Consider the following 12,916-nt stretch of genomic DNA (forward strand, 5'->3'; position numbering starts at 1 on the left):
TGGTTTGCTGCCGACTACCCTCGGACTATTTCCCTCTCTCCTTGCACTTCCAGGGCTGCAATTTACTCTGCCTTTCCTTTCCTTTTTTTTTTTTTTTTAAACCTCTCCTCTTTTGAATTGCTTCATGTTACTAACCATTCCTAAATTGTAAGAGAGATTCATTCCCCCTCCTCTTCCACCACCACCAACACCACTACCACCATCACCTCCTCCTCCTCCTCCTCCCCTTCTCTTCTCCTTTTTGGCAGCACCAGGACGTCCGGTGTGGTGGTGGCAGCGAGCAGCAAAAGCAGCAAGAGCTCGTTTTGATTCCCCCCCTTCAAGGTGCTTTGGAGAGACTGGTTTCAGGCTGAGCAGCAGAAGTCACGATGAGTGCACAAGGTGAGGGACCCGGTCAGCCTTCCACTGCTGCCCAGGAGCAACCTGCAACCGCAGAGCCTCAGAAGAGAGGACGAGGCAGACCCAGGAAACAACCACAAGTCAGTATCGTATAGATACGTAGAGCCGCAGATCTATAGTGTTATAGGCATGTACATGTACGTATTGTGCTGCAAGGAGTCCTGGCGACGGGGCGGGGGGGGCTTTGTTGTGCGCTGCTTCCCGGCGAGGTGGTGCAGAGGCTTAGCGAGGGGCTCCGTCGGGCGCCCCGGCGGGGGAACCCCGGAGCCCGGAGCGACGGGGCGCTGCCTGCCCGTGGCTGAACCGCGGAGCCGCCTCGGGACTTTCACTATTGTGCAGGGAGCGAGCTGGGGCTTTTCAATGTAAATGGGGAACATGGAGCAGCGCGGCTCCGACCAACCAGCGCTCGCTGGGTCATTTCGAGCTGATTTTGAAATTGCGAAAGCGAGGAGCAGGGAACGGGGCTCTCCTGTCTCCCTCCTCTCTGAGCCCTCGCTATATCTCAATCTGTGTGCGCGTGTGTGTGTGTGTGTGCGTGCATGTGTCGGGTCCCACCGGGCGCTGCTGCCGCCTCCGATCTTGACCAGCCCAGCCCCTGAACTGCCCCTAGATGCTGGGGCTGGGGGAGAGGAGGGTGACTAGAAAGTCGCATAGGTTTTTTTTTATTTCGCCTTTTTCCTCCCCCCACCACCCCCGGATTCCCCCCCTTCCCCACCTCCTCCCCTCGCCCCCCTCATCGTATGGAGAGAGGTGCCCCCGTTGCCGATGGAGGTGGGGGAGGTAGCCGGAGGGGGCTTGCCCTGTATTTGCAACACCTTTTGCCTTTGCTCCGGCGCTTTCCCGAGGCAGGTCGAAGCGATGGGAACGCTGCCGTATCTGGACGCGGGGAGCGTAGCCCTGTGCTCCTTTCCACCCACACCCACAGCCTCCACCTGGGCCCCGAAAGGGGCGCCCCTTTTTGACTTGCAAGATCTGAATTCGCGCTAAGGTTGCTAGATCCGTGTGGTATTCCCACCCCCACCCCCCTTCCCTTCCTTTCCCGAAGTGCCATTGTCGCATCGCCTGGAGCTGCCCAGCCGCGCTCAGCCCCTACCGCCGGGCGAGGGGCCCGGGGGGAGCCCCCGCGCTCTGCAGCCCCTCCGCCGGCGCCGCCGAAGGAGGATTTTGCCTGCGGATGCAACCAATTAATCCCGCAGCTCGGCGGGGGCAGCGCGGAGCCGCCCGCAGCCTTTTCCCTGCCTCCCTCGGAAGTCACGATTGAGAAGCAGGGCTGTCCGTGGAGCTCATTTTAAAGCGAGCGTCCGCGGGCTTTAAACGTGTTTACTTCCCATTCATTTGGCATCAGCCCCACTGCCACGAGAGCCTTCGAGGGGCTCGAAACATGGAGAGAGCTGAGCAGCAGAGCCCCGAGCCGGGGGAAACCCGGCTGCTTTGCTTCCTTCCCCTCCCCCGCCCCGATATGGTCCTGTAAATTTCACAGAAAGTACTTTTTTTGGGAAGCCATAAAAGCAGAGCCCCCCGTTACCTCGCTCTGCCCCTGGTGACACTCACTCATCGCTCCGGTCACGGCGGGCTCTGTACCCCATCTGCTTCACCCCCTGATTGCCCTCGACCAGCCCCGGCAGCCAGCGCCCACCGACCCTGCTGGCTTGTGCCCGGGCTTCTTTTACTTTTTTTCTCTTCTTCATTTTCTTTTTCCTTCTTTTTCTATTTTCTATTTTCTTTTTCTATATTCTATTTTTTTTCCCTATTTTTTTTTCTCCTGTAGCATTTGAGCGTGTGGAAGTGAAAGAAAAACGCGTCTTCTTCAACGTGCTCAGCCCAGATGTGCAGTGCCTGCGGGGCTCGCCACTGAGCTGCAGCACTTGGGGAGTCCCCTCGCCAGCCTCCCCTTAACATACCCGGGAATTATGAAAGCTGAAGGGCTTTAAACTGGTTTAAGTTAACAAACTGCACTTAATTAGTTCTACTGCATCCTGTAATATGAATGAAATGTATAATATTCAAGACTAGAAGAGTTTTATAGTGTTTATGATTCACTGAATAAATATTTGGAATCTGAATTCTTAGTAATTCATATGCATTTTTAAGGACTGGTTATTTACTGGCAGGCAAAGGAACTAGTTAAGAAAATAGCTAAAATAATCAGTGTTGACTCATTTTAGAATTGGGGTTTTGTTTCAGATTTTTCTTTGGTGGAGTTTTTTTGGCTTACAAGTGTTCTATTTGAAGAAATGTTTTAATTTGCATGTTAACACGAATCAATTTTCTTTAGAATAGGTGTGAATATAATGCCGACTGCAGAACAACAAAAAAAATTTGCCCCCTTGAGAGAGAAGTAGTCTCATCTTACTTTACAATATTCTGGTAGTTAACTTTTTTTTCCCCAAAAAACTTGTGCTAGAAACTACATGTAATAATTGCATCTTGCTGTAATGCAATGCAATTGAAATTAGATGGGTAACTGTGTTATTTTTTAAATAACTGCTCTTATATGAGGGAAATCATAGCCATCTTTAAAAAATGTGTTTCCTGCTATAACTTACGTGTTAGAATATTCACACTTTCCCAAGTTTTCTATGCAATTGCAAGAGAAGTTAAACTCATTTATTGTGCAAAATATATTTTTTCCTCTACCTGGAGTTGCTAAATTTTTTATGTTGCATTATTTATATTATGTTATTTAATGGCACTGTTAATTCCTATGTTTCAAGCAACTTCTCAGTTTAGTTTATCCTTTAGAACATCTGGGTTAGTTGTAGCCTCTTGCCACAAAAGCTTGTTTTCCTGTATTTAGGAACCAACTGGTGAACCATCTCCTAAAAGACCAAGAGGAAGACCCAAAGGAAGCAAAAACAAGAGTCCCTCTAAAGCAGCTCAGAAGGTGAGATTATTAAAGAGAAAAAATTGCTAATGCTGTTTTTTTTATCAGCTGGTAGCAAAAAATCCAGTAATTTAGGCTGTGAAGTGTGGGATTGGAACTCTTTTAATAATGGAAGCTACATAAAGCATGAATTTCACATTTTTAAAATTAGAATTAACATCAAGACCCTAAGTGCAGAACCTATAAGGGCATCTTTTTTAGTACTCTACAGATTAGTGAAATAACAATGTATTTCATAAGAAACCATGAGATGTTCTGTATCTAGTAAGGAAGTCAATGTTAAGGATATTATTTTCTTCTTTTAGATTTTTGTAAGAGGAGATTAATTTCTTGCCCATTTAACAGTTGTTACTACTACAGACCAAATCTGTATATTAAAGCTAAGTGCTTTGTCAAACATAAGTTAATTAGGAGTAAATCTAATTATGTGTTGATGGAAATAAGTGCATATATTGAAATTTACAGCTTTAAAATGTGATGGTAAAGTAAACTTCCAGTTACAGTAAAAGCCTGTTATATCTTGCTTAGTAATCAGTTTCAAAGAGACTTTTACTGGAAGTGCTTTTAGTCTTCTGAACCATTGTTTCTGCTTGGTGATGGGATCAGACTTAATTCTGGTGCTTCTGATTGCCTTCAGCCACAGGAGAAGCTCCCTGAAGTCACTGCATTTAGTGCATGGACTTTACATCACAAATACAACATGAAAATTTGACTGAATTTTATTTGAATTGGGGAAAGCACCCCATTGAAAAGCTGTGTTGTCAAGGTAAATCCTGCATACCCTTCTGTAGGAAATATTTTAGTGAAGGCAAATTGTTGTGTATGGGCTTGAAAACAAATATGGGAGATTTGTTTAAGTTGCTGGTTGTAGAGCAGTTAGCACTAGTTTAGAGGTACTAAATCACTAAAGCTTACAAAATCTGGAAGTGAACTGCAGTGCTAAAGTGTATCAGTATCTTTTAAGGAGGTGCGTGACAAAACGTGTGGAAGGTATTTGTGTCCTCATCTAATTATGGTTCATTTTTCAGTATGCCTATGGTACTGACCATATTAAGTTTGATAGTTTTCAGTGTTATAAATTACTATAGCAACTACTGATAAATATTAAATCATTAAAAGGTGACTATGGTTTCATGTCTGCTTTGTTTAAAGTGTTTTCAACATTTGTTTGAGGTACTTTTCCAAACTGTCTTTAAATTCAAAAATTAGTTGGTTTTATTTTTTTTTTCACTTTATGGGCTGGAAAAAAAGCAGCATGTTCTGTCAAGAAATCCATGAATTAGTAAAAAATGCTTTGCAGGTTTAGTATTAAAAATCTTTCAAAGCCATTCTGCAAGGTAATGTGCTTAAAATGTTGATTTTTTTTTTCTTTATACAGTAAAAGCATTCCTCAGATTCATGTTAAAATAATTTATATGTCACTCTTCAAAAGAGAGGGAGAAGTTTTTTATTAGTCTAGCAAATCCAAATGTGAGCTTTAGTATTTTAAATATTACTCCTAGGAGTGTTGGCTTTCCTAGGAAAACATTTGTAGTAAGATAATTTTAAGTAATTTGTAGAAATGTTTTTAAAAGATGCCTCTGAAAGGAGTATTGCCAATATTTCATTTACATAAGTGATTTGGAAATGAGTATAAATGGAAAATAATTTTAAAACATTCATATACGTGTAGGTTTATCAAATCAAGAGTTTTCCAGATGATTCTGGTACAAAGTTAAGCTTTCCCAGTCTAATTTACCAACTGAGTAATTTAATTGTTGCATTTTGATTTTCAGAATGCTTCAAGTTGCTGTTCTAATTAAAGCTTTTGGGTGTTGCTAATGTAAAAAATTGACCAAAGACCACGTGTCTTTTTTTTGAATAGAAAAAAACCCTTTGAGGGGTATGTAATTACAAGTCTTACTTGTTTCTAGGTTTATAGATAAATATGTAAGTGTTTGATAAATCCTCTAAAACATAAAACACTTATAAGGCCTCACTAGCAGAACAAGACTAGTATCACATTTCAAATAAATATTTTAGCCCTTTTTCCAAATTGATAATTAGCCCTCTCTAAAATAGTTCAGCTTTTCACCAGGTATCTCAAAGTATCTTTTAATGTAATATTATTTCCAGTATTTTTTCTAACTCTTATGTGGATGGGAATGTTTTGGCACTGTAAGAAAGCTTCATTTGGTGGTGAGGGTTTCAACTCTAAAAGGAGTGAACTATACGTTCAGTTTTGTGGTGCACATATTTACACATACATATGCATACATGCATTCATTAAGACTTGCTCCAGCCTGTCTCAACTCCCAGAGAGAGCCCTGGGTATCTTAGCTTAAGCCCCTCCACATGTGAACCTGGGCACTATACACCCAGCTGGAATGGGCTGGAATTCCTGAAGAATAGTGCGTGCCCTGTGTGTTTCAAAGGGAGCTCATTGAAATGCTCCAGAGTGTTCACAACGTGTTAGATAAACGGCGACCAGGAGAACCCACCGAGCAGCCATGAGAAGGCACTCATGATTAATTGATTGGGTGTTCTCTTGCAAAGCATTACACATCACAATTAAAAATGTATTGCACAAACTGGCAGTGAGTTAAAAATACTCCAGAACTGGGGCTTTGTTTTGTTATACTTCAAAAAGGAAATACCCTTAAATCACTTGATGGACAATTTTCCCTGGAATTGTGGTTGTGTTGTATATTTAAAATTTTTTGGTTCACAGGATTTTTAAAATTTTTGGTTTTTTTTTTTTTTTTTAGCTTTAAGAGCTTGTGTTTGGTCTCAGTAAACTGGCCTTGGGGCATCTGAAAACAAACTGTGCTTGTTAGGAAATTAGCAATGTGAAACTTGACAATGCATACAAAATGTTGCAAAACTAACTGAACAGCTAATAATGTGGCAATTACTCTAATTTTGGGTAATATGCTTTATTTTTTTCTTGAAGCCTTGCATATCACACATGCCTTAGTTTTTATAAACTAGACACAAGAAATAAATTGTGTTTTATGGAAGACCAAACTATTTCTCCATTGTTTAATTTTCACAAACAGGAGGAACACAATGTGTTACCAGACAGATAAGAAAAGGTAGAGACAAAAAACTCCTGATCATCTTGCACTTGAGTCCCCACAATTAGGTTGTTATTATGCAGTCTGCATCTTTAAACAAGTTATTCTGTCATTCATTTAAAATATTTTTTTAGAAAAATAGCAAAATGTGAATTTGGTTTTGGGTTTTTTCCTCCCTGAAGCACAACTGTTTTTTCAGGAAGATCATAGTGGGGAATCTTCCTTTTAATTTCCTGGGTGTTTTGTGGTTGATTTTATTTGTTTGGTGAGCTCTGTTCCCAGCCCATCACATTTCCTTTTTTTTTTTTTTTTTTAATAGTTCCTATAGTTTGGCTTGACAAAAATACCATGTAGGCATAAATACTTTCCTGTTTGGGAGCAGGAAACACGTTTGTGACATTAGAAAAAAGAGTAGTAACTACTATATGATTGTCATTAAAGGAATTATCAAGGGATGTCACGGGAATATACAATGGTAAAAATTCTTTAGTAAAATTTTCCTTCAGCAAAAATATGTTGTAGTTATTGGTGTAGTGAGGTTCACTGAAAATGCCTACAGAGCTTGATGCATCATCCTCTGAAAAGTAGAGCTTGGGATCCTGTGTGTGACTACACTTGCTGTTGTCTCTACCTTACATGCCAGGTTGGTATGTAGAAAGGCATGCTCCTGGGTTAAACAGTCCAAAGGTAAAAGAAAAAAAAAAACAAACCAGAAAAATGCATGTGATCAGGACTCTGCCCTGAATTGGGTCATGAAAATCTAGTTGGCTTCGCCATGCTTCATTCATTTTCATCAACACCAGTCATTACAAGCTTAAAGGGAAAACAAGATCAAATTTATTAAGTGGTTGTAGCACAGTTATTGCATTGAAAAAATAAGAGACTTCAAAATCAAATGTTGTGACCAAGATGGGAAAAGCAGAAGACTGATTTTTGTTTAGCATTAAAATGGATAAAACAGGACCTGGAAAGTGTGATGTTTTTGTACTTAGTCAATGCCTAAGGTTTTTTTAGGAGTATTTTTTGACTAAGCAACTATGTGGTTTTTCTGAGAGGGACGCATTTCTGGGCTAGGTCTTTTGACTCTGTTTGACAACAGTGATCTTCCTCCTGAGAACTACCACTTATTTTACCTGACTTACAGCTCTGACACATTTTATTTGAGATCTCCAGCAGATCATTTTGCAAAGTAGATAGAATTCTTCAGATTTGGATTCTGTTGCATTTAAGGTCTTCCTTGACAATACATAGATGCCCAAAGAGCACTTTATAGCCATTCAATTATTTATATTTGTCTTGTCTTGTTAATTGCTTTCAGTAGTACAGCCTTGGTTTCTGGTGGGGTACAGCACAATTTTGCAATAAGGAGGCAGAGATCACGGCCAGTCAAGTCCTAGAGTTGCTGAGAGAAGCTGTTTGGAAGCAGGGTTTGATGGCCCTATGGTACAGGGCTTGAGCAGATTGCAAATTTCCTGGGGACTGTTAGCTCACTTCCAGGTAGCAGTGACTGAATTATCTTTCTCACATGTTATAAATAAAAAACACTTTCCATATAGATCATGCTTTTAAATGAGTAAGTTTAGTTCTTTTCCTCAAACATGACATTGCAAAAATGGTGTGTTCATATTATTGTTTATAAGAAATTTTGTATTTTTAATGAAATACACTTTGTGTTTGATAACATACCTGACCCTTGTTTAAGCTTTGGTGATTTCATGTTTTAGCTGTAAAAAGCAAGGTCATGCCTCATAGCAGAGTGTCACCAAATGTTGAAAACCCCCTGACCAAACACCACCTCTGGGTGGCCTGGAGCTCTGTCAGGATTTTCCCCTAACTTCAGAGGCAACACTTCAATTAAAGCCAAGACCCAACAGACTGGAGTGTTTCTGATGGTGCAAAAACCTGTTCAAGAGGAAAGGCAATGTATTAGTGCTTTCATGGAGAACCGATGTATTACCTGTCTTAGACACAGTGCAACATTTCTTCAATGCTTCAGTTAAAAGAAAGTCTTAAGCTGTTGGAGAAAGTACAGCAATTTGCTAAAATTTTAGCAAAATGCAGGCTGCAAAAAGAGGTGGAATATTTTCCTGAACTTCGTGTATTTATCATTATCACTGTGCTGCTACTGCTCCTTTCGTTTGTTCTCAAAGTGTTTTGTCTTTTATCTTCTCTTGAAAAGGAGATTAAAACTTCCACTTTGGAGGTTCTTGTCATTCATTTTCTGCAGTTTAATCTGTGAAAACCCTGCTGTTTACTTACAGAATCTCTCTGTACCAAAACATCACCTTTTGCATGCCTGGCTGTTTGCTCAGCTCACCTCTGGGAAAGATTTGGTTTTGATAAGAGCTATGGAAATGTTTTTCTTCTAACGTGAGGTGGAAGTCATATACTGCAGGAATATAGTGCCTTTCAATCTGCAAGGTCCCCAAGCACTTGACAAACCATTACCCAAACTAGCCAGCAGGAACACTGGCCACTTCTGACATGGACCTTTGGTGGTGGTAGAGCTCAGCACTGCTGAGCTGCATGGGAAGCAGCCACCCTGTGGGACAGTTTATGGCAGGAAGCAAAGATCAGTTATTCAAAGAAATCTCTCATGTTCATTATAATTTGTAGCTAAAATTTGTGTCAGGTTTGTATGGACTTAAATTATTAGACCAGAGTCGTTTTGCATTCAAAAAGTTAATTATTTTTTTAATAGGGTTTTGAAAAAGGATCTTTTCTTCAGATGCAGTAAAACACACAAGAAAATAAATAGCCTTAGTGCTCTGATAACATGTCAAGTGTTGATTTGTTAAGACCAATTATAACTGATATTTCTTGTTAAGATTTATGCCCTGTGTTTCATTAAGTAAACATAGAAGCAGGGAGCTACAGCTTATCAACACTAAACCATATCTGGCTTTTTGCATCCTTCAGGTTACAAGGTATAAAGAAATTGAACGTTTAAGGAGACAAAACTCTGAAATAGACAGCTACAGGATATAGTAAATGCACTTTAACAAGTATTCTCTTAAGAGGGTTTCACCTTACATGTAACACCGGTAAAAACTATTAAAGCTCAAGTTTACTCTTTTAACAAGTCTGAGTGATAATTTTGCCCTTCAGGAGTGTGAATTTTATTTTTCACAGCTTTCTTATTGTGAGGTATTTATTTCAAAGTAATTGCATTTAACTCACAGGGCAGCTTTTTTTGTAAAGATTCCTCCACTAGTTCCTCAGCTCAGGTTCTCTTTTAGAGAGATCCGATTTACACAGCATTGGGTTACAGTATATGTTACAGTGATTGACCAGCAAGTGATTTATTTAATGGCACAGTTGATTTCTAAGGGCAAATCAAATACACACAGTTACCCGGGGGGAAAAAAAGCAAAGGAACACAATTCATGTGTACTAGAAGTCTTTTTCTTTGGGGACCTTGTATCTGGCAAATCCTGCCCTGACTACAGGTGGTGGCAAAATCCTGAGTGGAGCAGGATTAAATACCTGGTGAAGTGTATGGATGAGCATAGCCTAGTTAGAGAGAATAACCTGGAATTTTCACTTTAAGTTTTTTAGTGTACTACATAAGTACTGTTATTAGTAGTAGTATTCACAGTGTCACACAGTGGAATTAGTGGAAGAGCCTATAAAAAGACCTATATTTCCTTTAAGCTGAGCTCCCTGAGCAACTGCTGGGTTTGCAAAAATATTACGTTCACGCATGAAATTAATTAGGACAGAGTATCACCATGACCATGTCTGTGTTCTTATTGGGGAACTATTTCTCTACTTTTCACATGAAGTTTTCCAGGTAACAGCACAACTTTAGACTATAAGTAAACCTTTCATGGCCCAAAACACACCTTCCCTTTCCAGGTTTAAGGAAGCAAAGTGGAAGAGACCCTAGAAGTGACAGCTATGAGACTAAAAAATGAATTGTAGCTGCTGTAAACTGCTTTGATCAAACTTTAATGTGGTATCTTCAAGTACTTTTTGGTGGCATGTGAAAGACTAGATTTGATGTTCTTGGAGATTCTCAGGTTTCCCAGTTGCGCTATGTCCCCACCGTCAGCCTGCATGTCGGATGGCTGGCCAGGGCAGCCCTGGCTCTGCAGAGGGCCCTGAGCAGCTGGGGCTGTGTGGGCACTCTCCTCCATGCCCCTGACCCAGCGTGGGTCGGGGCTGGGGACACCCTTGGGTGCAGGTGAGGCACTGCCTAGGAAATGCCAGAAAAAGCAGCATAGTCGCGCGTTCTGCCAGAATACACACAGCTTAGCTGGGGGGCCTGGTGCCACCCAAGAGGTATGATGGTAGCTAATGTTACAGGAAAGGAGTTCCTAGTTACTGAGGCTGTTAAGTAATGCTGAGGTATAAAATATGTTGTGTTTCTTTTACAGAAAGCAGAAGCCACTGGTGAAAAGCGACCTAGAGGCCGGCCCAGAAAATGGGTAGGTATTTCATTTCCAGATTTATTTGCTGTGTTATAAAGCATGTTATAAAGTCCATTCCTTTAGAGAACAGTAATTTCATTTGTAAGAAAAGCATCTATCTTCTGTGACTCTGTTCTGGTGGATTGACTAAAGGGTTAAGAGAGCAAAGAAGCTGATCACTGCTTCCTACCTTTAGACTCTGGTAGTTTGCTTAAGACACTTTACAATTGAATGTTTGCTTCGAGTGAATATTTATGCCTATCTTATCAGCATGAAAAGAGGCTCAACTCTTCCTTCAAAAGAGAGTAACAATGAGATAACTTGTTCAGTAATTGAGTAACAAAGGTTATAAAGGGGCACTATGGGACATCAGAGGGGTGATAAGACTCAGATGTAGGGTGCAACGAGATAAAGTTTGAAAACCAAAATGCTTTTGTTCTACATTGCCTGGAAACATGCATATTTTCCTTAAATCCAGAGCACAGATGAACGGCAGGACACTTGTACTTAGAACTTAGTTTTTCCACTCACAGTCATTTTCATGCCTCATATATTTGTAGTGACTGGTAATATATTTCATTAAAAGTTTCTGTGTTTCCTGACCCCATTTAGTCTTTAGAAGTGTCTATCAGAAGTGTGTTTTTATTCTTCAGCAATGGAAGTATTTCATTCTTAGGTACTTGAAATGTATTCTCACTGATGTTTACAGCTAATGAGCCTGGTGCACTTCTCATCTGCACGTTTTTGTGTGTGGGCTTTCATATGGGGTGTCACTGGGAATATGGGATTGAATATGAGATGATAAAAAGGTGTGGCTGTGTGCTTCTTTACAAGTTAGCGTTTCTGATTTCCCTTTTCCAGTTCCCTTTCCCTGCTCAACATTTTTCTTTAAACTTCTGTTTCAAATCCACCTCCACCATCTCAATTTCAAACCCTTATTTCACTCCACATTCTCTTTCCTCTTGTCAGTCCTGTCATTTCCCACTCCATTTTGTTCGGTTCTTTTGCATAGCTGTTAAAAGAGTTGTAAAAGTATATGCTTGCAAAAGCTCAAACTGCACAAGAAGGTACTGAAAACTACAGCTGAGGTTCCCCAGAGTATTAGCCACTAAACGCAGGAAAGCTGGCTTTAGCAGTCTCTTTAAGAACTAGTTCTATTGCATTTTCCAGTGAATGTTCCACAGGATATTTCTTTGGAGAAAACAGACCACTGCATACTAGATGAGTGGTTTATACCTGAAATTTTTAAGTCAGGCACTTTTCAGGTACAGGAGGAAGCTTACTGACATTAAAAAAGTGGCTTTTTGAAACGTGTCTATGCTGGTGATCTTCTCATTAGCAGCTTGGGGAAGGCAAATGCCAGATGCAGTAAAACATGGATTGGTTTCTGTCTGCTTCCTCCCGTCTGGCTTGAACCTTGAATATCTGGACACTGAGTGTTGCTTGCTTGATCCTCACCTTGGGTGCAATCCCTGGGAAACAGCAAAAATACTTGGTTTATGAGAGTAATTAATTTATAACAGTCAAGCCATCCTCTCTGAGTTAGGAATGTGTGACAGGTGAATAGGGATGGTTGAAGAGTTTGGGGAAAGGGGAAAACGCAGCAGCCTGGCATGTTAAAAAGGTTTTCTCTTCCAAGTACTCATGGTCAGAAATTAAGGTGAATTTTCAGTGAAAAGGGCTAATACAGCACTTCTGGCAGTTTGTAGACTAGAATGTTTCCCTACTTTGTTTGTATTTTTATGGGGAAGAAAGAATAGTCAGTATCAATGGAACATTCAGTATGGAATGGGCTATTTGTCAAGTCAAGAATCTGATTTTAAGAAATGGAAATTACTGAAATGGGTTGTATGCATTACTTTATTATGAGACCGATACTTTTGACAGTTTCACTCATTTTTTTTAAATTAATGCATATTTTGCAACTTGGTATTACTTTGCTGTTGTGCCTGTTGAAAGCGTAGTCTTTTTACTTTGTTATTCCTATGATAGGATTGCTTCTTGTAATTTTTAGAGATAATTCTCCAAATCTGCAGCTTGTGTTGAGATAATGGCATGTTTGATTCTCATACTCTGAAGAATTTTCCTCTTTCTCTTTTTTTTCTCTTTCCAGTTTAACTTTAAGTTCAGGGGCTCCTTCTAGCTTGTAGTTGAAATCAGGGGAG

At 40.4% G+C, this 12,916-nt stretch overlaps 1 protein-coding gene across 1 annotated transcript in view; it reads left to right on the plus strand.

Annotated features, from left to right (window-relative positions):
• Positions 1–368: 368 nt before the first annotated feature.
• HMGA2 (high mobility group AT-hook 2) overlaps positions 369–12,916 on the plus strand; it is a gene marked incomplete at both ends in the record, with an annotated part of 105,713 nt that continues 93,165 nt past the window's right edge. Inside the window, 3 exons of the mRNA XM_084205883.1 lie at positions 369–479; positions 3,197–3,283; positions 10,719–10,769. Coding sequence (XP_084062009.1) covers positions 369–479; positions 3,197–3,283; positions 10,719–10,769 — 249 coding nt within the window. The remainder of the gene's footprint in view (positions 480–3,196; positions 3,284–10,718; positions 10,770–12,916) is intronic.

Source organism: Fringilla coelebs (genome assembly GCF_963513975.1).
Source record: "Fringilla coelebs genome assembly, chromosome: 5".
In the NCBI taxonomy this organism is placed as follows: Eukaryota; Metazoa; Chordata; class Aves; order Passeriformes; family Fringillidae; genus Fringilla; species Fringilla coelebs.